The sequence below is a fragment of the Micropterus salmoides genome, unplaced genomic scaffold (genome assembly GCF_014851395.1).
Source record: "Micropterus salmoides isolate LMB-PRFRI ecotype aquatic unplaced genomic scaffold, ASM1485139v1 Ms_hic_scaffold_23, whole genome shotgun sequence".
Lineage (NCBI taxonomy): Eukaryota > Metazoa > Chordata > Actinopteri > Centrarchiformes > Centrarchidae > Micropterus > Micropterus salmoides.
The window spans coordinates 16,552,976-16,579,277 of record NW_024041484.1 but is presented as its reverse complement, the minus strand read 5'-3'; the positions used below and the strand labels follow the sequence as shown (position 1 = coordinate 16,579,277).

The 26,302-nt window shown below is 39.3% G+C and overlaps 1 protein-coding gene across 3 annotated transcripts in view; it reads right to left on the bottom strand.

The window, feature by feature from the left end:
• cacna2d1a (calcium channel, voltage-dependent, alpha 2/delta subunit 1a) overlaps positions 1 to 20,875 on the bottom strand; it is a 98,097-nt gene extending 77,222 nt beyond the window's left edge. For 2 of the 3 annotated variants that reach the window (XM_038738745.1, XM_038738746.1), the window contains exons 1-2: positions 20,540 to 20,875; positions 1,782 to 1,863 (exon numbers count right to left, since the gene is read on the bottom strand). In XM_038738745.1, coding sequence (XP_038594673.1) covers positions 1,782 to 1,863; positions 20,540 to 20,619 — 162 coding nt within the window. In that variant the 5' untranslated portion in view covers positions 20,620 to 20,875. The remainder of the gene's footprint in view (positions 1 to 1,781; positions 1,864 to 20,539) is intronic. The other variant, XM_038738747.1, reaches the window with a different exon arrangement.
• Positions 20,876 to 26,302: the final 5,427 nt, after the last annotated feature.

Sequence of the window (26,302 nt, the reverse complement as noted above, 5' to 3'; positions counted from 1 at the left end):
CAAAATAATGATTTCAACCAGTAGTTGGCTTGACATGGCCATCATTGTCATATAAAGTTCAGAAAACAAACATGTAGCGCACATGCATGTAAGTGTTCTCCTAGCATTAAAACTGATGAATGTCTGAAAATTAGTTTTGGGTTGTTTTATCGCTTTCTGTAGACATACCCACCTTTCCAGTTAAGGATGATCACAGAGAACCAGTTAAGTCATTCTGTCAGACCAAATGTACTGTATAGATGTAATCACTTCTCAAAAGGATCTTCCTCAAGTTTTAAGACATTTTCTGTCCACAGATGTATCTGAAGCTGAGAATGTTACTTTTCATCAGTGGTCATCTTCTGTTCTTCAGCCCTCACTGACCAAAGCACAATGATTTAAAAAAGGAAGCTACATGTCCACTGATTAAATTGCAGTGTCAGGTTATGTAACAAGACCATTTACTGTGCAATGGAATATGTTCTATCAAAAGAAATAAGAGACACAAATGCCAAACAGCCAATTATTTAGCAGCCTAGAGGGATTTTATTGTTCGACATTCAAACCACAGATCTGAGCCGCATGGATGTATTTGTCTTCATCCTCCAGGCACCCAATGGATTTTGCTTTAGTGCAATATTAAAGAGTGATACTACAGAATTTTAGATTTGGATGTTGGATATCTTTGTTATTACAAAGTATGCAGGATGATTACCTTGGAATTTCTATATATAATCTGTATGTTAGAACTGAAAGTACTCATGTTGTACTGTGGATTTGGGGTGTCTTGATTAAAAACTAATACCATTCCCAGCCACGAAAGGTACAGCTATGTGCATAAAAGACCACAAATTGTGTCTAGCATTAACAATATTTGAAGGTGTTCCAAGTTACATATCACCACCTTTTAAGTCCTGCATGCTGTGTACACTACATTTGGTTTAAACAAGCGTGTCCCCAAAAGCATTAGGTTCTTTTACAGCAACAACACTTTAAAAGAGGATTCAGCTACACAAAATATTGCTAGATATGTTTAATTCTCATAATCTGTGCCACCACATCAAATAAAAACACATTTTGTAATGATTTTAGTGATGCTTTAAAGCCGGCTGATCTTATTTTCAATGCGAGGAAAAGTGCCAGATGCATTATGTCAATCAATGTGGATCTAAAAAGCTTCTTCTCGTTTCTCAGATGTGGACTTGGCAGTACAGTCGTGCCGCTGATCTTATCCGAGCGTGTACATTAGGCTGGCAGAATGAAATCATGCAGCGTTATGTCTAATGAGAAGCTACTCTATGTAGGCTGGTGATGTGTTGCAACAGCTGAGGTCATACAAGGAGGCTTAATGAGAGTAAGAAAAGTAAATGACAAAGTGCACACGTTAATTCTTGACAATACTGAATCTGCGTAAAGGGTTTTAAAGTCAAAATGAAGTTAGAATTCAGTTAGCTAAGAAATCAGTATATATCCATGCTGTATTTATATCTTCTGTACATTACTCCGTACTCCCTGTGACTCCATACATTAGCTCCTCTGTGTTGTGATTCAAAGCATAGGGTAACATACTAGGGTGGAGGTTAAAGAACTCCCCATTGCTGTGAGTGCTGACAGTTTGGTCATTTGCCTTAACCACAACTGGGCAGCAAAACAGCTAAAACAAGCTACATCCCCCTCTTTTCTATGTGAGAATAATACAGAGGTGAGTGAGTTTTTTAGAAATTGGTTTAAAATGTATGTATACAGATAATTGGAGCAACAGTTAAAGTCAGTTTGTGAGTGGGACAGGAAGTCGTGCTTACCTGTATTAGGTTTTGTATACCACTGGATGTGTCTGTTAATGTGATCAACTCTTTTTGCATCTGGTCCACCCATTCCTTTATTCTAAGAACACACAAAAAAAAATCAATTAGCCAAACAATCCTCATTTAGCGGAAAGCTTCCGATTAGCCTGGACAGTCGAATCAACTTGGTTGAGCTGCTCCAATCTCATTCAGTTTGAATACAGCCCACAAGATCACACGATCTAAGCTGAGCTCCACTGCTTACTATCACAATATGCAAAAAAAGATTATAGATTCAGAGATGGGAAGCATGAAATAATAATGTTTAGCCAAACGAATACATTGCTCTACTTCACATGAGCTGTGCATTAAGGCGAGAGCTATTCATAATCTCGGGGGTGAGATGCTGGTTAATGTATTCTTCTGATGTAAAAGAGGACACCATGGGAAAGAGAAAGAGACAGAAGAGAGATAAACATTCTTTTATTAGACTTTAGACTTTGTTTCACATAACTCACTTTAGTAAGATCAGAACATGTTTTTTAACTCAAGTAAAAATGTATTTTACCCAGCATCAGTATTCAATCACCCCAATGTAAATAACTGTGTCCATGAACATATCTAAACAGTAATTACCAGCACGTCTAAACTGTTGTAAATCAACTTTATGCCCTGCACTTTACCCATGAGGATTTTAAGGACACAAGTTCCATATATAGAATCCCTGACATACAGTTCAGTTCAGGTTATGTGCACATGCACATAACCTGAGTGTGCGTGATGCCTGAGTGTGCGTGATGTCTATGTGAGACCATATCCACCACATCCCCGTCACTATCAAAACACCAATGAATCTCTTTAATTTGAACACATTACAACATATATATTATATGTTATACATATATATTTTTAAACAAAAGCAATATCCACAGGTCATAAAATCTATATTGCAACCAAAATACTTGTGTCAACCTCCTGCCACTCAACTGCACATGGAACCTGTTCAGAACCCTTTGAAAACAATATAGACTAGTGTTAGTACACTTTCAAACCTTGCCCCCCATCTCCTTTACAACAGCCAATAAAAAATACATGACATAATCCTTAAAGAAAATTACCCTTTCTCCCCCCCATGGTGAATTCATGTCTTCACCTTCCAAGCTGCTGAGGGGCTGTTGACATATAAACCCTGTCTATGTTATCTTATTTTTTTTTTTTAATCAAAAATACAGTGTAATGTGAGCATGGTTAGCTCACGCTGGAAATGTGTAGCACAGCAGCCACATAGAATATTTAGCCTTCTGTGAAACAGTTGAAAGCAGATATAGGATGGGTGTACTATGATAGCTTTTTCTATCCCCCATACAATTACTTCAAAGTGGATTTATGCGTCAGTCATGTATGCTGACTACTGTACAAGGAGCCAACTCCAGGGTCAAGATAAGGTTCGCTAACCATAGCGAGCAGGTGTGTATTAGGGTTGTTGTGCATGTGAATTTTTCAAATAAGCCCAGTTGGCCTTAAGCAATTAAGGGTGAGCCATTACAACAGGTGTCTAATGTGAAAACACTGAGTGTGTGTGTGTGTTATGCTCCATCAAAGAAAAACTGAGGTTCATTGTCTATCAGCGGTTTCAACAAGTGCTCACTTATACAGCCTATTCTCATCACACCTACTGTAAGTGTGAGGCATTTAGTGTTGCAGAATGCACGTCCCAAGTTTAGTACTGCATTTCCAGATATAGACAGCTGTGGTCACGAACTAGCTGACAGCTCCTGTGTTTGCAGAGCTTCTTCCCTAATGAGGAGAGGACTGCTACAATAAAACATGATCCAGGGAAAGTACCTACGTCCACTAGCTGTGGTTAAACATGATCAGCTCCCTCACTTTTTGCAGCAGCAGCTTGGAGATCTCTACATGATCTGTGCTTGTAATGTAATAAAACATTGCATTAATACGATTTCTGAAAGGCAGTGTTGATTAACCACTTCCCAAAAAAAAAATCTTCATGTTATCAGTGAAAGGGTATACATTCCTTGCATAACAACAGGATGCTTCCTCATAAGTGCTGAAAATTTTTTCTTTAAGAACAAAAACAGACTAAGGAAATGGTCTTTCAATGGAGAAAAGAAAAGAAGAAAAGTGAAAAAAAAGTACATAAATAATTTTCTGAGAGAATGGAAACTTGGGGCAGGACATGGAAAAATTAGATATCATCATTATCCCCTCCCATGCTCAGCTCCTATTCTGCCCACCTCTCATTCTCTGGGGAAATTGGAGAGGGGGGGGAGCAATGTGGAAAGGAAGGAAGACTCCAAAATGGCTGGTGAGCCATGTAGAGCCACTCAGCTACAGCAATTAGACCGCAGGGCTGGAAATGAGAGGAGCCATGTGAAACTCAGCCAAGTGTGAGACCTGCTGGCATTACAAGCCTCTTTTCTCTCACACATGTCTTACTGAGTCATTAATATCAACCACTTATGAAGCAGACTGTTTTTTGTTCTGACAGGCAATAGTTAAAGTCCTCTCTTTCTTAACTTCTTTTGTTCTTTTTGCCACTTGTGGTTACTCACATATTCCCTTGCTTATTCACTTGCCTATTCACACTCAGATGATGAACTGTCGGTAACAAGACAGTGGCGATCAGCCTACTACAATAACTGGGTTTGTAGTAGGCTGGTCTACTTGTACTTGATAGTTTTTGGTCACAACTATATTATGTGTAAAACTATGACAAAGGTACAAAAGTCCACTAATGAATCTGCTGCATCTCAACAAACCATTATTAAGGCAATGCACGAGACAGTATATCTCATGTCAACAGAGTTGTTCTTTTGAATTTACTATTGTGCTTCTATGATGATTGAATTAAAGGAGCACTCCATTGATTTTACACACCAACTACTACTACTACTACTACTACTACGACATACTACTCAGCCTGTAAAAACAGCTGTATGTCTTCTGTGGTCTGCCAAATTTACCAGCATTTACCAGGTGACAAAGGTCTAAAAAGTAGCTGAGTTGCATTATGGGAAATATAGGATCCAGTGTTTTTAGAGGTTGACGTGGCTTGAGACTAAGAGTCAGTACATTGTCCCCTGTAATGACCCACAAATTTATTGAAGTGTTATAGTAAATAGCTGGAGTCGCCTCTTGAAGAGGTTTGCAGGGTGTTGGGGGTTTTGCTGTCCTTTTCTTTAGTAACTGCATTGAAACAACTGACAAATAAAGTTAGAGCTCTCTTGCTCTTTCTTGTAATTAACATGCTGCTAAGATAGTAATATATGGTATTTCTATGATCTTTAATAATAAAGAAATTATTTCATACTAAATAATGCTTAGTTGGCATAAAACACAACTTATAATGTCAATAACATAAGATAGATCGCAATCATGCAAGTGACTGCTGATGCTTATCGGGAGTCAGAAGGAATGCCCACATGTTGCAGCAGCAGTGAGGTTTGTTTTTGACCAGTTAGTGTACAGCATCCTCCACTGTGATAATACCAGACAGCAGTGGCTCTCTCAGGATGAAATAAAATGAAATAAACGTGCTTTTAAGTGAGGTAGGGCATGCTAGCAGGTTGGAAATATCTTATCAAAGTGGACTACCAAATGTGCGTAAAAAGGTAGCTGAAGTTAGGCAGAGACGGGCAAGGCCAACAGTAACATAAACTGGCTTTTACAGACAGATAGCACGATGCACATGCACACATATGGAGCCTCGAGTGGTTTCATACTATAGATACCTGTCTAACGCGACTCAAGGTGCATGCAGCACAGATCATCACGGTTCACTGGCTTTAGAGAGTTGGAGAGACACTTGGTTGGAGTTTAGATGAACAGGTTGTTTGTATTAGGGCTCAGATGCTGAAAAGATGACATTCATCAAGTTCTTTCCATGTCTCCAGTCACAAGCACAAATGTGCCAGTGAGTTAAATGGTGTGAAATTAGACAACATGCTGGTGAGCGGTGTCATTATTACCAAAAATAGTACCACACCACATCTATGCGGACCAATTCAGAAAAGCAGACACACCAAAACAAAATCTAGTCTTCATGTGATACTTTTTCCCTGCTAAATTAGCTCATTCCCTGACTAGACTAGTGAGCATATCTTAATTTGTGCTTGACCCATGTGTGTCTGATGGGTAGACAAAGTAATCCCTACTGCTCTCTTCTAGCCTCCATCCCTCTAATGACTGGAAGAGAAGCTGCTTCCATTAGGCCAGCTGTCACGTGCATGTGTGTGTCTCAGCGTCTGTATGTAACCAGAGCAGTGGGTCTCTCAGACGGCAGTAGGGGCAGAGACGGTTTAGAAAGGAAATGGTTCACTTAAAGCTAGTGTAGGCAATTTATTTCAGAAGCATTTTTGGTTGTATTTGTTTCTCTGTACATCCCAACAGCAATCAATAAATCAAATGTTCTGACAGGAAAAAAACAAAACTATGGTATCTGTGGCTGTCACAGAACTGTAATAAGCACAGCCAATGGCCTACATGCCTGTCTACTTACCTACCTGTGCATACAGTGTGGAGAGGACTGAAGGGAGGGGGTGTTTTTTTTCCCCGATTGCATACTTTCAGAATCTAGCTGTCTGTTGCTAGTTTCTCCAACGTTGAATACCCTAGCTTAAAGAATATTTTGCTGTATCTGTGTCTTGTGGGTTGTGTCACTGCCTCCCCCCTTTCGGAGACTAGCGGTGGGTCCGATTCACTCCAATGGGAGAAGTGAACATGAGCACAGTTTATGACCGATTCTTTTGCCCCATGGTCACTGAAGTAATTGGACCCATTTTTCACAAGCCACAAATCTTTCAAACATATTACAGACAGACAGGCGTATCAGAGGAGATAGGAAGTGTGTACCATTTCATACCATTGGCACCGCTTTGAATGCGTTCTTTTGTTATAGAGCATCTTTGTTAGGGGGCTGCCTAGGGTCAAAGGTCACCAGGGCAGATTCATCTGTTTGGCAGAAACTCTTAATATAATGAAGTGGGTGTGGCCCATTTGTGCATGTGTTATAAAGCCCACCATTCAGATCGATGGACCAGAGCATGACAACCCACTGGATAACAATTTAGAGTATGAGACATTAGCATTAGACTATGCTTAAAGCTGTACTAATCAATATTTTTACATCAACAGTGGGTCAAAGAGCTATGCGTAATGTAAGAGTTGTGTTGCACATAATGTAAAACCCACAGATAATTACCATCTGACTCTGCAGTTCTGCAGCCGCAGCAGCTGCAGCTGTTTTCAGCATAAAAACTCACAGAAACTAAAACAAGTCTGAGCATACAGTACTACCTGTATGTGATTTATTCATCTTTATTAACAACCTTAGCAAGGTGAAAAAAAGGAAAACTTGATTTAAACTCCAATTTCCAAGGAACAGCCTGACCATTAGAGAAAAAACAAATAACCTCGCTCTGCCTGTTAGGAGGAGACCGTCCAAACAAAGGCGGTGAACACAGAGAAGCTGACACAATCCCAGAATAGAGAACATGACTCAGCATGAGAGCACTGTTGTCTTACTTCTGACCACATTAACCCCTCTGGCCAAACTCTGAGTGACTGCTGGGGAGGCCATTTGTGTTCTTCTCTCCCTCGGTTTTCTACATTTCACACCACAGCCACTGGCCTTTAGCTGTTGCACAGCTGTTTATTACACATTTTGAGGGGGTTAATATACTTGTAGAGCGATCAGCTCAGGAAGTGAATGTTCTTCAATACTCAAAAACTATAAATATTAAAGTCTCTTGGGCCTCATTTATCATGAATCCATTTGAATTGAAGAACAACTCAAGATCGTTAGAGAAAGAGCACCTCCAATTCACATTCTAGATTGAATTATTTAACGGATAATTCTGGTCAACTTGGGCCTTATTTTCATTGTTTTGGCCATCTTTCCTATTTCATCAATAATGAAGTCAGATAAGCAGGCATTCTTTAAAAAAACACATTTAAAAAATTTGAAGACAAAATGGAGGTAATTATAAGATTTAACTTTAACTCTCAGCCTTTAAATCCAACATGGATGAATAGTCCCTAAAGTACTTTACAATTCCAAGACAGCTGGGCATACTCTATCTGCTGAGGAAGACCATGTTATACAATCTGACCGCGTGGTGAGATTGTTTTTATTATTAACTGAAACTGTCTGTAGTTAACATCTAACACTGTTTAAAGGTTGACTTTCTGGTTTAACTCACCTACCATACTTACAATTATTCTGAATTTCCTGTGCAATGAGGGATTATTAGAAACAGTTTAGGTGAGCTCAAGAAAAATAAGGCAGTTTAAATAATCTGGCTAAACTGTTGGCTTGTTCACAACTTGTCTGATTCATTTGGCTTTCTTGTCAAGTTGCCCACTTGCATGTCATCATGTTTGTAGAAGTAATTACTTGGGTGTGTGCAATGTTATCACTGATAGAAAAGACAACCAAAACTATGAAAGCAAGGCCAAAGTTGTGATAAACCGGATATACTGTAAGATATTAGCTGCCCCCAAACTGTCCTTGACAGAATACTTTGTTTCTACTTTTACCTCCATTCAAAGTTTAGATAAAAAGTTCATAGTCAGACTGTCACATGGGGTTTGTGAAAGTTTCTAATCCAAGTTTAAAAGATGGTTCCCAGATGGAGTTCATGGAGAGAAGATTGAGAAGAATTTACCTTTTTCTGCAGATTCCTTTCTATACTTTTATACCAAACTTACTTCTGTGTCCTCTAGAAATAAAGCAGCGAGGGAACTTTAAATAAATACACTGTAGACAGTGTTCTTATGCTTGTGCTGTCAAAGTATTGGAACAGTTTGGCATGAAACACTTTTTTCACGTCTTGCTGGTTAGTAGGCACTAGCTGCTTCAAGTCTTCTCATCTCAACTGAAACTCATAGTATGAATTTCATGCAGCATGCATGCAATATCCTTGATCAGCAGGGGAAGAGAAAGGGGTACATGACCTTACATTGTCATTCAGCAGCAGAGAAGTGCCCATATTATTTACTTTTTAACTAGTCTGTGTATTTTCTGGTTCCGTCTGCTTTTACAAAGGGATCCAACTGACACCATGTAAACACCCCGAGATGAGTGGAAATTCATCCAGCAATGTTGGATGCTACATCGTTCCAGCTGATTCACCGGCCTCACACTGGCTCTGAAGCCCAACATGCCTGTGCGCAAGCAGCTGTAAGAATCCAGGGCTCAATATCCAATCTCTGAGTTTCCACTCCAGCACCCTCTCGTCTTGTAAACATCCTCATGTTTTTATACTCAGAACCAAGTCTGTGGATCCACATTTGATCTCTTAATACCATCGAAACCGTGACGGAGGACGCATGCAACAGCAAACACTCTTTGCCTTTTTTTGCTTCTCCACTGTCTCCTCATGAGTCATGGTTTCCAGCACTAAATCCTCCTCTGATAGTAGTAATTTGGCCTTCTAATCTGTTCTTAGAGAGAGAAGAGGCTGCCACAATTACGGGAAGCAAAGGGTATGCACAAAAAAGAGGGATGTTTTAGGGTGGCAGCGTGGATGTAATTGAGCCACTGGCAGATAGCTAATAAGGGGTCTGACCATGAAGCAAGGCATCTAATAAGCAGCCAGCACGACAGGGCTTTGAGAAGACAAACAGTCACTTTCTGCCCCTGTTCCTGTCTTTCTGCCATTCCATCCTTTATCACACTCCCTTTATCCTTCTTGTGTAAATGTCTCACCTTTTGCCCTTTATTTCTCTTTCCCTTCACTGCATGGGTCCTTCTTTCAATCTCTGCCACTTTCTTCTTCTTCCCTTTTTCCTTCCACCTCTCTGACTGGACTGTTTGTTGTTGTGTATAAAGTAAATTTCTTTATGGTGCTGAAAGCTTACATTTTTATCTTATAAACTCACCAAACAAAACACGGACAGAGTCGTAGAATTTGATAATAAAAATGTAATCAACTGTAAAATGTGGAACATCGTGAAATCTGCCAAAATGGGAATGCAATTTATAAAAATCTGTATTTTCCCTGGAATTGTAAGTGGGGGGTTTTTCATAGCGCCAGCTTGTTGGGGACTTTGTGGCTGTACAGGCAGAGTCAGATATTCCCTTGAATGAAAAACCTATATCCAGTCAAGCTTTGTAAACAAGGAGGAGCGTTGCCCACGTGAGAGTAGCCTCCGTCAGGCCCACTCATTAGCATGTGTTCAAGCAGAATTTGGAGGCTGTCCTGCAGCAGATCCATGGAAAGAAATGATCAGTAATCAACTATGGTAATAACCTATTTAATAGGGGGCAATTCACAGTACATGAATTGCAACAATGCATTCATTGTTAATTTGTCCTATTAAAATCGTATTATACTATTTTGATATCCTACTGTTGCAATACATTTATTGTGAATCCCTATAAATAATATATTTTATATGCTTATTTGCAAGGTATATGAAATATCACTGATATTGATTACATTTTTAATATTTTCTTATTGAGTTGTTAAAATTGCTTTCATCTACCACATGATTATACAGTCTTTCTGATGACAAAATGTGCTTAAATTGTGAGTTCAGAAAAGTTTTAATAAAAAACACTGAATTTGGGAAAAATAAACTGGAAACTAGTAAAAATCTAAACAGATTTCATAGAGCCCTACTAATGCTTCCTATTTTCTCTCCAAATTAAGTCAAAATGCTAGAAATGCCTTTCCTTTGTCCTCTTCCCCTCTATCTCCTCTCACCACAGAGCACAAAGGAGACAAGTGATGATATCTTGTCCTCTATTGAGGTCAATAACACCATAATTGTAGGCTTTGTAAATGTCTCGTGGCCTCATTATCTTCTATGGCAACACGTTATTGATGCTTCTGCCCCTCTTCTACCATTTTCCTCTTAGAAAGTCAGTCAGAGCATTGTACTGTGGCCCCCCTGCCTAGATCTTAAGAGCTGTGTGTAAGTGAAACCTTGACAGCAGTATTTTCTGCGTTCAATCAAGCACTTTTATTAGGGTACAGCTGTAGAAGAGCTGACAAAACATTCTATAAGATCATTACCAAATGATGGGGTGTTGCTGGTGGGCAATCATGTACTGATAGAGCAGGTGTGGGTCACAGGAAGCTGATTCCATTGACATTGATTTAACAGGTGAACTAATGGCCAAAGACAAACAGCTTCGTATTGACTTGTAATGCTCAGTTTTACAACACCAAAAGCATTTACTATATAAAAAGACAATAAGCCAGACTAGAAAGACAATTGAATATTATACTTTCTCTGTTAACCACCATATTTAGTTACCCAAATATTTTAGTTAGTCAGCTCTGAATGGCAAGATGATATGTGGAGTGTTAAGGTATGTTCACACACACCACAAAGCCAAGTTTTGACTCGTATTATTTGCGTGAATCTTGTGTTAAGCATGTTGTACTTGCTCGACACAGTCAACTGCACAGATATTAGCTAGGAACATTAGGAACATTTCATTTCACTTTGCGTTAAATATGCTTCTGTCCATCCTCAGTCAGACTATAAGAAGATCTAGCTGGAAAGTTGCAAAATTCAGCTAGTTCACCTGTTTACTGTTCAAGTAATTTATCAAGTAAAAAGTAAACATTTGCTGGTTCTAGTTTTTCCAATCGGGAGTTGATGCATTCTTCAGTTTTACATTACATTTATTCATTAAGCTGACGCTTTATCCAAAGTGACTTACAATTGCTATTTATGTCTATTTATTTATGAGTTTGCACACCTCTAATAGGGGTTAGTTGTCTTGCTCAGGCACACATTGGTGGACGCATCACAGTGGGGAGTTGAACTCGGGTATCTCACACCAAAGACATGCATCTTATCCACTCCCATTCATCACCACCCTGTTACATCATTATAATTTGAATATCTGAGATTTGAAGAATTGACTAAATTTAAATTGATTTATTGAAAAGATGAATCAGTACGGAAAACAATCTTGAAATGTAGCACTAAATGTAACATCTGGAACTGTGTTGGAACATATTATCCCCTGTATTGGTGTGTTTATGTTCATTTACAAATATATTGAATAAAAATACATTCATTCATTCACAGTAATTTCCATTCCAATAAATATTTTAATAAAGTCAGACCAGGCCATTTGGTTAATTGTACTCTAAAGTCTCTCCACTGGCAACATGACATTGCCACAGAGGGCCGGGGGTCAGACTCTCTTCCTACCCATGCCCACGTTTGACCTCACACTGGCTAGCTGGGGATGACGAGACTAGCGCCTAGTCTGCCTTGTCCACACCCTCCATGTCAAAAGGCATATACATCCTGACAGAACTAACAGCTCCCATTGTATCACCTCTCCCAGCAGGTGTCTGGACACATTAAATCGGAAGAAAACAGAATTGTTGTGACACCTGCAAGTGTTTGTACTTCCAGCACAATACTAGACTAAAGAACGACAACAGCAACTAAATAAATGTTATACTCCTTACGTGTCCACATACAAGTTTGGTAAAAATACATGCTCGCCTTCACTATACTCTATGTACTATAATGAATAAGTTATATCTAAAAAAAATGAAGTTGGCAATGATTTTCTTGAAGAAATGTCTTGGATAAAGAGGTAATGGATAATTTGCTGATTTTTAGAGAAAACTAGATTAAGTCCAAAATCTTAGTGTTCTAGCAGCTTAAATCATTGTGAAGTATTAGATTAAAACTACAAGCTCTAACATAAAAGCTTGTGCAGATTCATAAGGGAATATGGCACAATGACACATATTAGCGTTTGTATTTGCAGAATAAGGTTTTTCCTCGCACTGTAATGTTACATGTACATACATATTCTTTTCACTCCCTTAGTCTTTAAATTATTATGGAGAATAATACAATGTAATTCTATTTAACAATTTGGCTTGTCCCTCCTCTTGCTCATCGTCATCCCTCCAGCTGTATTTCTCTCTGCTACAGGCCATGTTTTGCACAAATGACTAAACCTCCACATCCCTGTCACCTTCACACTTTCTGAGCAAACTATCCACCCATACATCAACCCCGCCCTACTGCCTCACTGCACACACACGCACACACACACACACACACACACACACGATCTCGGACAATGTGTATAAATAAAGAGATTAGAGAGCCCCCCCCCCCGGCCAAAATGTCCAATTAACGTCAATTTAGACGCCTACACAGGCAGACTACTGTTAGTGCTGTACTGAGTACTAGTTCCCCTGATGGCTACACACTCTAGTGTCGTGTCCAGTGTAGTGTCGTAGTGTAGTCTGGCATTAACAGCTCTTATGCAGCAATACAACTCCATTAAGAGGCTCAAGAGAAGCCATCATAGACCACCATGGGTCCACATTTCTCTGCATCTCTCTCAAAATATTACACATCAGATGGGCTTGTGTCTCACTAGAGATATTTTAAGCACTTCACGTCTCTCGAGTGTGATTAAGATAAGTTGGCTTATTAAGTCCTTTACCACATTTCTCCATTTCTATAGCATAAAATTAGTTGTTGGGCACTGTTTCACAATGACAGCTGGTGTGTGCTTATGTGCAGAGCAGTCCCATGTTTCTGTAAATTATTTACTAGTATTAAAAAATACTAGGATAAAGGATAAGGATAAAAGGATTAGTTTTGGAATGCTTTGGGAAATACACTTGTTAGCTTTTTTTTTGCCAAGAATTAGATGAAAAGATGAATACCACTCTTATTTCGGTAGTGTACACTAAATATGGAGCTAGAGTGAGGAGATGCTTTGCTTAGCTTAACATAAGGACTGGAAACAGGAGGAAAAAGCCAGTCTACCTCTGTTTGAAGTTCAACCATAAGTGTAAAAACAAGTCTCCACTAGCTGCCCTGCAGTGACTACAAGACTCCAGGAAGTGAATTATTATTATTATGATGATTAGAAACTGTGCCCAGTCAAGAATTACTCTACATAAGCACCTGTAAAACCCCAATGTATCATTTTAACACTAGCCAGAGCAGACTTTATGTTAGGCTAAGCTAACCAGCTGTTGGCTGTACTCTCATTTAGCGTACAGACATGAGAGTGGTATCAATTTCCTTATCTAACTCTCAGCAAGAATGGGAATAAGCATATTTCCCAAAATGTCAGACTATTCTTTTATTACACTTGTGACAGCATATCTTTCTTCAGATGGAAATTATTTAGTATAGTAAAGTAGCTATATTATGTTCACATTGTTCTTGTCAGGTATGTCTTGTTTTTATCTTAACATTACATTACCGGTGTCTTCAACAGGCTATGAAAAAGCATTTCTGAGATTTTATGAGCCCCAGCAGTTGCATTGTTTTCTCAACCCACAGACAAATATGTGATCATGAACTTAAAAGACAAGAAATGACAGCCACAAAAACTTGCCGTGACAACAGGCGAGATGAGCCAAAAGGTTTGATTTTCAAAACACACACACACACACACACACACACACACACACACACACACTCTTTCTTCCAGTTGCACACTTTCCTGACTATTGATTATTTTGGTAGGCTCTTTCTTAATGTCTTTTGAGACACACAGAAGGCATATAAATAAATAAACCATGGAATAAGGAAGGGTTGTGGGTCTGTGTTTTATATTACGGATTACAGATGTGCTTCCTGCACCGGACAGGCCTCCCAACCAAACAGCTGTTAACTATTCCCAAGGTTGCCTGGGAAACGCTGCAATGGAAAATTCTTGGGAATTTCCATGAGCCAAAGGATTGCAGGGAAGTAATACAGCACTCGGGTTGCTTCGTTACTCCAAAATTTTCTTTTCACATACAAGGCAGGGGTAAATTACTTTTTCTCAAGAGGACCTTAGGAGGAGAAGCTTAAACCAGACACTAAAGCAACACAGAGGCGACACATAAGTAAAGGGTCCACAAAATGTCAGTCGGGGAGATTTATGACCCCTCTGTCCTGTATCTTTACTTACGTCTGAGTCAGGACACTCAACGGCCCTTCACCAAAGACAGAGGCTTGCCTAAATATAGCCAGGGTTGAACCCGTGGAAAAGAGGAGTGAGTGGGAGAGCAAGAAGGAAAATGAGTGAGAAAAAGCGGGAAAAGTTTGCGAAAGAGAGAGGGAGAAAGAAAATAAATAACAAAATACAGTTTTTTTTTTAAATTGCTTAAATACTATAACCAGACTTTTGAACTAAAATTTCAAAACCATGACTCCATTTTTCAAAAAGCACACTCACTTCCCTAAACTCTCCACACAAATCCCTTCATTTCTCATTGCCTACACCACGTGGTCATTGAGAAAGCATTAACATCAATATTGTTTACTCAAGTCAGCAAAACTTGAGCTCAATTAGCACACAACTACCCAGGTGGAAACACAAAGAGTCATAATTGATAACACCAATCAGAACCTTCAATAGATAGATAAAAGGGCCAGAGTCAGTTCATTCAGTGGACAACAATGGATCCAGAGAAATCTGAAGGAAGAGGTAGAGGACACCAGAGAGGAAGAGGAGAAAGAGCAGTATGGAGAAGAGTAAGAGGTGAAGGAAGAAGAACAGTAGGTGTTAGAGGAGGAGATGGGACAGAAGGAAGATGAGGAGGTGGAGCAGGAGTAGGGTGGAGGAGGAGTGACGAAGAGTAGGGAGGAGGAAGAGGTAGAGAAGGAGGTGAAGGACAAGAATCTCTGGCCTCTCCCAGATCAAAGATGCTGTGGCAGAATAATTTGTTGTTTGATGTGTTGTACTGTATAGTACAACACACAGAATAAATAAATAAAATGTGCAAATGTACATGTTATTTCTTTTGTTGTGTTCATCATGTGAAAAGGTTTTTGAGGGGGAAAACCACAAGCAAACATTACGTTTAACCAGTTTTTTAGTATTGCTTTGAATTTATCTCACCAATGTGTAAGACTGTGTAAGACTGTGTTGTAGTGTGTGTGTGTGTGTGTGTGTGTGTGTGTGTGTTTTTGAGGGCTTGTGTGTCATGTCTGAGGGCAAAGTTAGGCTTTTCAGCAAGATTGAATGGTTTTGAGCGTAGAGCTTCATTTTGACCTGAAAATAGGATGTTTGGGGAATGGGGTGAGAAGTTGTGGATTTGTGTTTAAAGTTTCAAGAAAAAGAGGCATTATTTCAAGAAATGTGTTTAAGCAATCAAAGACTGTAATAAGAGAAGCGAGCAAAAATTATTCATGGGCACAGATCTTGCACCCTTGCATGTGTGTGTGTAACAGATACAGCCTGCCAGCTGCTCAACTAAAGGCAGGAGCATGCCTCCTGAAATATACCTGCTAGCAACAACTCCCCCATGGCTAAGAGGTGCAAATCACAGCCAAGGAAACCCTAGACAGGCCTGAGATGATCATTTCCATCTGCTCATTACATTTGATTCATCCTCTACAACCTCCCCGTATTATCAGTGTCATCCTCAGATTTGACACTGGAATAAAAGTTTAAGGAAAATCAAATTTATCAACAGTTTTATTAAAACCTTTCATTCCTTTGATAGTATTAGATGAGACATTTTAAATCTCCCCGTCTCTCACAAAGCGAGAAACAAGATCAAGGCTCTATGATTCAATCATGACACAATGCCATGGAGCTTTTTCCATTTCCAAAAATGAAACATACTTTGTAAAAATATAATAATAGACTAATGTGTTGGACACTGTGACTGTGGCCGGTGTGATTTTCCAGGGATCTAGGCACATTTTCTGGTTCAATTCTTGTACTCCACAATGACATAAAGCAAATGTGTAAATGGAAAAGAATTCACAAGTTTTCTTTTGCTGCAAGCCACCTATTAAATTATGACTCCAGTATTTACACATGCTCACATAATTGCAGATTAAAGTCATGAATATCATCTTTATCTCTGCATTTCTTTATAGTTATTATTGTTGCAATATGTCACATTTTATGATGTAAGTAGCATTAGCAGTGCATCCAAGCATCCAGAGTCCAGAGGAAGTTTTACGGTGAAATAAGACCCATATGCGTGGCCTCAAGTGGGAAGTCAGCCATATTCAGTATGGGCTACCGGGATGAAACAAGTGTCAAGATTGAGACAAAGAGATCATGCAAGATAAAGTAAGGCAGAAAACTACCATCAGGGAAATGACACCTGATTCATAAGATTCTCAAAGAAAGCATTGAGAATAGATAGTATCTGAACCATAATGGCAAATTTTCTCACTTGTTTTTAAAAAATTAAGGAATAGTTTGAGATTTAGGGAAATATGCATATTCAATCAATACCACTCTCATATCAGTTTGGTAAGTATGAAGCCAGCAGACGGTTAGCTCAACTTAGCATAAATATTCTAATCTAGTTTGTTAAAGCTGTACAAAAATTGTACCTGTGAAAACGTCCCTTTTTGCTTTTACAGGGATTATGTGCCAGACAATATCCTGGCCAGGCCTAAAGTCTTGTCGTCACTGTGAGGTCAGGCAACCAGGAAGTCACTGTAGCAAATCAAAACTAGTGTTACACAAACCCCATAGTTCGGTTAATGTAGCAAAATGCAGAGTAGGTAACAGACTAGTTGTAACATAGGTACAAATGGCAAATGTAGCAAAGTTAAAAGTAGATTGGTGGCCCAAAAAATACTTGAGTAAAAGTAAAAGAGTAAAAGTACAGTTTTTAAAAGGAATGTGAAAAATTACTTTTTCTTAATCTCTTCACTAACAAGATAACACACACTCCTGCTTGTCTTCCCTGTATCTTGTTGGTTTAAAATTCATAACTCACAAACTTACTGTATATTCATACATATCTTTACACTCTCCTTGTTCACAACTGCCCATGTTTCTCTCTGTTCAGATAAAGTGCCTCCTCACATTATGCCCACTGATCGCCAGAGACGAGGCCGCGAACACGAGAAGCATGGCTCTTTAGCTGGTTGAGCATGAAATCTAGTTAGCCTTAAAGAAAAAAAGCAAGTGAGAGTGGGAGAAATGGAGCAGAGGGTGACCATGAGAAACCGTGGAAAAAGAGAGGATGGAGACAAAATGTGTCTTTTTCTGTGACTAAGATGAAAAATACCAGAAAGAAACATATGATCAAGTCTTGGATTGGAGGGCTGAATTCAGCACAATGCGTTGGCACATGATTTGACGTTGGCACATGGTTTTTGGCTGCAAGGGTGGTAACAGTAAACAATACTACACATGCAGAATTCATGCAGCAAGATGTCCATATATAGGATGGACATATGGGATAAAGATGGCCAAGCAGTCTGGATGTACTTGTTTTCTATTTCTCCATCTCTATCTTTCCTTTTTATTTCCCCTGATCTCTCAATGTGCTAGCTGGCGCCAGGATCTCTGGGGCACAGTCTATGACATCAGGCTTTGCATTTCAGATTCGATGATGTTAATCATCTGCCTTCCGGCAACAAAGAAAAGAAGAGAGGAGAGTGAGTCAAAGAGATACATGGGGAGCCGGACGGAGAGAAGATGGACAGGGAATGAACAAGACGGAAAAGGGAGGGCTGAGAGAAAGAGAGGGGACATGAAGATCTGAAGCAGACCCATACTGGCATGTGAGGTTAGAGATGGAGATACAGTCACGCTTCAAGCCATAAGACAGGGGAGAAAGAAAGACAGAACACAGTAATGCCAGTGTACACATACTATATGTAAATGTCCACTTATAGTCACAAAACACTGAGTTACTTAAGGCCTTGCTTATCCACATTTCTGAATTTCCTGGAGGAAAACACACTGGGTCAGACTCTTTATCCCTGTCTTTGTAGTTTATCTGCTTCTCTCTATGGCTTTCACCTCGAGGAGTCAATGTGAAACTTGTCATTCAAAATCACCATCACCACAAGAGTACATCAAGAGTAGCTGTAGTTAGACACAGTGAGAATGAGACATTTTCTTGCCTGCTTTTGCAGAATTTCAGATACTTTTTGCGTTGAACCTTTCCTCCACAGTCATTATTAAAATACAGACTACATGAGTGTTTTCTAGTTTGATTCTGGTAGCGTCTTTTCTAATAAATGAAGTTTTCCTAATCTAAACAAAGAGCTCCTGCCAATCTTGTGAATTTTAATATAGTTTTTCCTGCCAAATTGCCATTTCTACTCAGTAAGTCAACTGTGTCAGTGAAAGTGGGTCTACAGCTCGCCAAGCCTGTGTGAATATCATGTACAAAACCCACAGATCAATCCACTTAGTGCCCATGAAATATAGGGAGTGGGCAGGCCACTCTGCTAGTCTGACATCATTGTACTCGGCCATTAGGCTGAGTGCCATCATGGCTCACCGCCTCTCTAGGGGACCGTACTTGGGCTACATTCAAAACCAAACACTGTAGTCCTACCTCCATTAGAACCATCTGGAATATCTTAAACCTGTTGATTAAGTGTGAGGTGCGGCATCACCCACCTACATGTTTGTTTAATTTAGGAACTGTATACCATGGATATTTCATCTGTTACATCTATTAATGTTGCACTACAAGTATAAAGATTGGGAGTCAAATTTAGACAGAGAGTGATACCTCTATTTTATCTCAAGTTCAAAACCCACCCTGCAGGGCAAGAAGAGAATTTCCAGCTCTGTAGCCTGGAGGGAAAAAATACTGGGACTTTGGCAATAAATAATAAAGCAAAGCTGAACTACAAGCTTGCATAATGGAAATTATTATACATCTATATAGAATTGGAATTATTTATGTCTATTATATACATCCTACAGTCTATTATTTACTGTATGTCTAAACAAATAAGTGAAATTCAGAGTGCACACAGATTACTGTGAACTGGCAGACAGTTGCACCTACGAAGGAACAAGTAGGTTAGGTCTAAAACACTTAGATTTCTCAAGAAGTCTGGGCACAAGACTTTCAAGTTGCCCACATGGTCTGCAAAACAACAATTGGTTGAGTCTACGACTGTTTCATTTTAGGGCAGCAACTAATGAATTCATTATCAATTATTATTTCAAATTGTTCTCTTGATTAATCAAACAATTAGTTTGGTCAACACAACTTCAGAAAATTGTGAAAAATGTCACAAGTTGCCAGAGCCCAAGGTGACCTCTTCACATTGCTTGTTCTTGTCTGACCAACAAAGAAGACAAAGAAAACCAGCAAATGTTCACATTTCAGAAGCTGGAAACGGTGAATGTTTGGCATTTTTGCTTGAAAGAAATGACTAACTGATTATCAAAACAGCTGCTGTTAATCGACTAATTGTTTCAGTTCTTTTTCATTTTGGCAAAACTGTTCTGATCAGAGGAGCATCTTTTCTAATAGTTCTCCTATAATCTTAGTATCAATATCAAATGCCTTGTATATGTATTGTCAAGTAAGTCCGATTTCTCAGACAAACTACAGACTGTCATATGAGATGCTACAGGAAAAGTTTGGGAACCCCCGAGCCACATTCAGACCTCAGTCTGCCTTCCTGGGACGATTCGACAGCAAGCCACATGTCACGCTACTGCAAGCGGGCAAGAAATGGACAGGAGCTTTAAATATCATGTTTCACATGGTAAAGTTGTGTCCAAAGTAACGCGCAGTCATCATCACTTGGCCAAAGGGAAGCAGTTTCTGCTTCTGCTTTGAAGCTTCAAGGATAATGTTCCACCAATTGCAATTCACAGAGTTTAAATTAAATGTAAACCTTGGGAGGGAATATTTAATGACATTTATATGTGAGGAATAGTAATAACAGGCTATATTTAAAAAAATCTTGACTGTAAGATAAAAAATAAAACTCTGAAAAAGGCCTGGCTGTTCTGCTACGACATATTATCCAAGACTTTGAGAAGCCAACAGGCTGGTTGAAGCTGTACTCACATCTGCGGTGTTGGGAATAGTCCGCGCGACACAGACGAAATGGTTGAAAGGAGTAAAAGTAGGCAGACTGAGTAATCCATAGCTTTATTTATTTCCCCTCAACCAGGATCCAGATTGGAAGAAGATGCACAAAAAAGGTTCACAAATCCACAGCGCCGTGCGTACTTCTCAGCCAAACGCCTCACACCGCCATCGGTGCGCGTTTGGAATCAAATCTCATTTCTATGCCCCCCTCCCCGCCACCCCTCACACCGGTGGAGTTTGGAGTGTGCTTTTTTTGGTTCAGACGTGCGCGCGCGTGAGTGTGTGATTGTTAAGAGAGTGTCTCAAACTGCGATAGGCTATTAGAGCATAACTACGGCGTGTGTCAAAAAATAAAAGGAGAAAAGGGGGAGGGCGCATTTAGATCTTAAGCTTGGCCGACAGAGCGGTGCCACTCCACACACTGCAAAAAAACTGATTAACCGTAATTTAGTAGTGAGGTTCTCACTGTCAAACACGTGGGAAAGTGTTAAAGTGGGTGCGATTTTCATCTTCAGTGCATTTCAGTTATCGTTTCGATGGTGTTTATTTGAATTTGAAAGTTTCCTTCTCTGGATGGCCTTGCGGAGACGTGTCATTCTGTATTGTGTTTTATTTCAGTGGAAATTTAGACAAACGTTTCTATGAAAATCCAATGAAAAAGTGGGAACTAAATCCACTGGTCGAGAAAAAAAAATCTGAATGACTCCAGATGACATAATATGGACACAAGTGTGGATTACCATTAATGACATTTTTTACAGTGTGTGATATTTTTTTTGCCTTTGTGTTCCTGACGCACAAATGGGTTACCGGGCGCCCTCTCTACCCACAATACGCTGCAGCAATTACGCATGGCTCTCTTGCAGTTGGAGTCGATCCTCGCCACAACACCATGCAGCCACCTTCCTGTCTCTGTCACGTTGCTTTAAGACCTCAAGCTGATGACCATCACAGGGCAAAAAACTGCTAACAATTTATGTTTTTTTCTTTAGAATACATTTTCTGTTTCTCTATAAACTCTGCAGCCTCTTATTATTTTGTATCATGAAGCACACAAGCCTAACATGAACTCCATTCTCCAAAGAATGAAGGGCTTTGTTCTCCCTCCTCTGCATCCTCCATAACATGGATACACCGCAAACCAGGTGGGATTTGAGTGCAGATAAGGACAACTTTGAAAGCGTTTTCAGGCCCTCAACCTGACTGCTGGCCATGTTAGATTCAGCACAACATCACAAGGGAAACTCACAATTTCCATCTATTAAGGGGTTCTCTGTTTTATTATGTATATCATTATAAGTCTTCATTTAATTTGCAACAGTGCAGAGCATCAGTGCAGAACTGTGATAATGAATTCTACTTGCTCCAAGGGCTCTGGCAAACTTAATATGAAGTGACATTTTCCTTTGCTGGGACAATCAGCAAGGTAAATAAGAGAAGAATATACAACTTTCTAATGAGATTTGCAAATCTGCAAATCCCTTTGTCAGATTCAGAAGTAATCCCTGACTAATTTCTTCAGAGCTCCTCACTTACTATGAAACACCAAAGTTATTATTCAACATAATGTTTGTCTACGGTTTGTGTGTAGCTGTGAATAAGGATGTGTTCACAAGTTCACTGTGTTTCCCATCCAGGGTAACAGCAGACAAACTAGGCTAAGTATTGTTCATCTGCTGTTATATTATAATCACACAAATAGTTTTACTGTGCAAATAGCTGTCCATGTCCCCCCACTCAGGTTTCACTATAACTCTTATAAAAGCTGATCCTCTGGGACCTCTTGCCAGGCAGGGCTCAGAGGTGGGGGAGAGGAGTATATTTACAGAGAAACAGTGAAGAGGCGGGGCAGGTTAGGAGAGAGTGTCTGCCAGACAGAAAGAGAGAAAAAAATGGTAAGTAAATGTATTATATATAGATAAACGGGAATAGATGAACATACTTTGGTGAGGAAGTTACCAGTTAATAAATAACGTGTTTTAAAAATTTATATTCTGAAGAGATTAATCTGGGGGGAAAAGGCAAAAGCCTTTTGTCCATGTTTTGCCATATACAGAAATCCAACACCAATCCCTCATGCTGCTTCTGTTTTTGAATTAGGCAAGCAAATGCAACACTCTCTTAAATAGGATTATATAGGATTTTCACAGGGATTAGTTTGTTTTACAAAAGCTTCTCAAAAGCAGAAAATTCAGTTTGACTAATACATTCCATTCCAATAAATTATCAGATTACTGACACCCAGAGTGGTTTTATGTAATGTTTGCCTTTAAAGCTGCTGTAATCAACATTTTTATGTCTATTTAAATGACTATGAGTAATGTTACTGGGGTCACTAGTGACAAACCCACAGAGATTTATCACCAAACTTTGCATTTCCCCTCAGTTCTACAGTGTCACAAGTCCTTTAGCTCATTGTTCTGGTTTCCTGCAACAATTTACCTCTCACAAGATTTCAGAGCGGGAATTGTCCTTCAGCGAGACTTCTGTTTCTGGTTAAAAACCAGAGGTGTTATCGCGTCTTACTTGTAGGGATCCTTTCCATGATGTTGTCAGACACCTGGCATAACAGCCTGAGCCTGTCGATAGCAAAAATAAGCGCTTTTTGTGGACGTAATTTTGACATCCGCAATTTCCCTGAAGGAGTATGTTGCACCCATAGCAGCCATCTACTGCAGAGATTCCAAAACTCTTTGTACCTACTAGTCATTTCGACACCACAATATGTGAAAATAGGTTTAAAAATTCCGAAATTACCCTTTAAAGGTTTGCAATGTAGGCTTTGATTCTGTTTCTAGGTTTGTTATAATGAACACCAATGACACCTTTGCCAGACACCATATTTAGCAACTCTGAAAAATTAATAACAAAACTAGTTAATGGGTTAAAAACAATGTTGCCTACAATTGGACACACCAAAAAAAAATGTTTTTTGGTGTGCATTTTAAATTCAACTTCTGGTTCTCAGTTACGCGGTTCACTGCTTTTTATTTGAACCTGTTGACCACTAAGGTACAGCTTGCTTCAGGTCATGTTTTCAGAAAAGAGCAACAAGAGGTAAAATCAAGAGTGCAAGTGTGTGCGTAATAGAGAGCGACAGGGGGGTTGATGTAAAGGTTGTGTTTCTGAGTGAATTAGGAATGTGTGTGTGCGGGTGCATGTGTGTTCATCTGTCTGGCAGGCAGCAGGTGTGGCCTCCTTTCACCAGCTCCCGACCCCACCCACCTGTCCAGGGAATTGCCCGGCTGCTGTCGCCTAGCAACCCTTTTGCTGTCTCCACACTGACTCCTCACTGACTCCTCACAACCGAGCCACAAGGCTGTTGTTTTCCTAACCAGTGAGTGCACATGTTACATGTGTGTATTCACAATGGGATTTGCACAGAGAGGGCAAAACAGGATAAATAAATTCTCAGTATAACAAGGAAGAAGAAAGTAAGCTATTTGCTCAGAAAGTTGCTGCAAAAGTAAAGAAGTTGGAATTTTTGATTTTAAACATACTTTATGACTTTTCATTTGCACCACATGGGAAAACCTTTAGTATTGGATGGCCCTTAATAAATTATAAAACCATCGTTTTTATTGTTAACCTCATCCATTAAGCTATTAATAATCAGTCTCAACCAGCTCAACTAAATTCAAATTTTGTAACACAAGAGCACAGATAACAAAGAAGTGCCTAATAATAAGGTTTAATTTTCTAAAAATGTAGCAGCTCATTAAAACACATTTGCGGGGCAAATGCCTTTTCATTTTATTCAAATGACATTTGAAATGCACCCATGGCCATTTTTCACATCAAATTACACTTTCAAGTCAAGTTAAGAAGAAGTCTTTTCTTCTTTTTGGCCAACTCCTACATTTCTGATTATCTTTGGTTTTTATGGTTAGTTATCCAAATGCTGACATCAGTGGAAAAACGCAGGTTGTAAGCATTGGGAGAGCAGCCGCCACATGATATGATACAATATGATCTGCAAGCATCTGTCAAATCTGGCTCCTGTCTGAAAAGTTAAAATGTCACTGTCAGATCTTCTCATATTTTTGAGTATCTTGCAAGACAAACAAATTGATGCATATACCGCTGAGCTTTCACTAAAAATTTAGGAAACTGCATTTATGCGAAAAGCTTGCATTATACTATATTTTGCCTTTTCCTCATCCCCCAGAGGCTGCCAACCACGATTCATTAAATAATTCTTCTGGGCAAGTGCGTTACCATGGCAACGAATTATTTCCAAGTTTAAAGTTTAATCGGCATCTCCCCTGCACAGTGTCTTCTTGGCAAAGACAATGGGACATGTGTTTTGTCTCCACATAAGCTGACACCAATGCATTCTTCATTGTGACATCCAACTGTTATGAGGAAAGGTAGAACATGATGGAAAATGGAAAATCCATACCTTCTTGAGATATTAGATGTGATTTAGGTGGATACAGTGTAGCTTGAGTTTAGTGTATTTTGAGGAAATTGTGTTTAGGTTTATTTTAAAAGGTGTGGTTTAATTTTGAGACATAAGCATATTCATTTTCTTGCCAAGATTTAGATGAGAAGATCAATTTCACTCTCATATTTCTCTGCTAAATATGAGGCTAGGCCTATAGCCAGCAGACAGCTACCTTAGATTAGCATAAAAAATGGCAACAGATATAATTAGTGCACTATAGAGGTGCAATAGGTGGATTTTATTTTTTACATTCAGTCAGAGCCAGACTTGCTCTTCCTTTTTTAATGCTACACTATGTAAACTGACCACTGGTTTTTGTTTGATATTTACGAGACATATGAGAAATACCAAACTGTTCTCTTTAAGTTATGTCGTTATTCATTAACTATTCATATTCGTAGGATGAATACCCTCAGCAGCTGATTAGCTTACAGTGACTAAAGGTATCTAAGACAAGTAACAATAAATTAACAAAATCCACTTACGTGTACCAGCACCTCTTAAGCACACAAATGAACACATTACAGTATATGTTAAATAGTCCCATAAAACCACTGTAAAAATATAACACACTGCTTTTATACAGATTTAGCAGGCTAGCTCTTTCCCCTTGTTTCCAGTCTTTGTGCTAAGCTAACCACCTGCTAGCGGTAGCGTTATATTTACCTACGGACATCAGAGAATTATCTAATTTTATAAGACTGAGTGAAGCTAGTATTTCTACTTCTAGTATTCTTCATGTCTGTGTCTGCAAATTCTTAGTCCCTGTTGGACATCTTTGTCTTTGACTGATCATTATCAGTAATGACACATAAAGCTTTTGTCACCACAAAAAAAGAATCTTGCACCACAGTCTCCTCCTTGCTGAAAGTCGGCATGGTTGTGCCTTGTTGACTCAGTGAAAGAGAAGTGATGCCGAATGTGTGTGATATGATGTCTCACTCGGGACAGGGGCAGCCTCAGTCCCCTCTGTGCACTGACTGATCACATTACTATTAGTGAAAGCTATTCTGTCAGGAGGAGAAGTTATGGCCCGGCAAAGGAGGGCCTCAGGGTGAAACGCGGATCCAGTGACAGGAAGCAGACTTCAGGGGGCATCCAAGGTGATTGGACTTGAAGGGTCTTAGCTGTCCTGTTAAATTTTTTTTACATATAAAATCTTGTTACTTCTTACAAAATTAATTTTTTTTATTTTGTACATATGAGTGTTGTCATGTGATACTTTAATACGAAATGTCATGGTGACAAGTCACATAATATGGCCTATGATTTAGCCACATGTACAGCAGTAA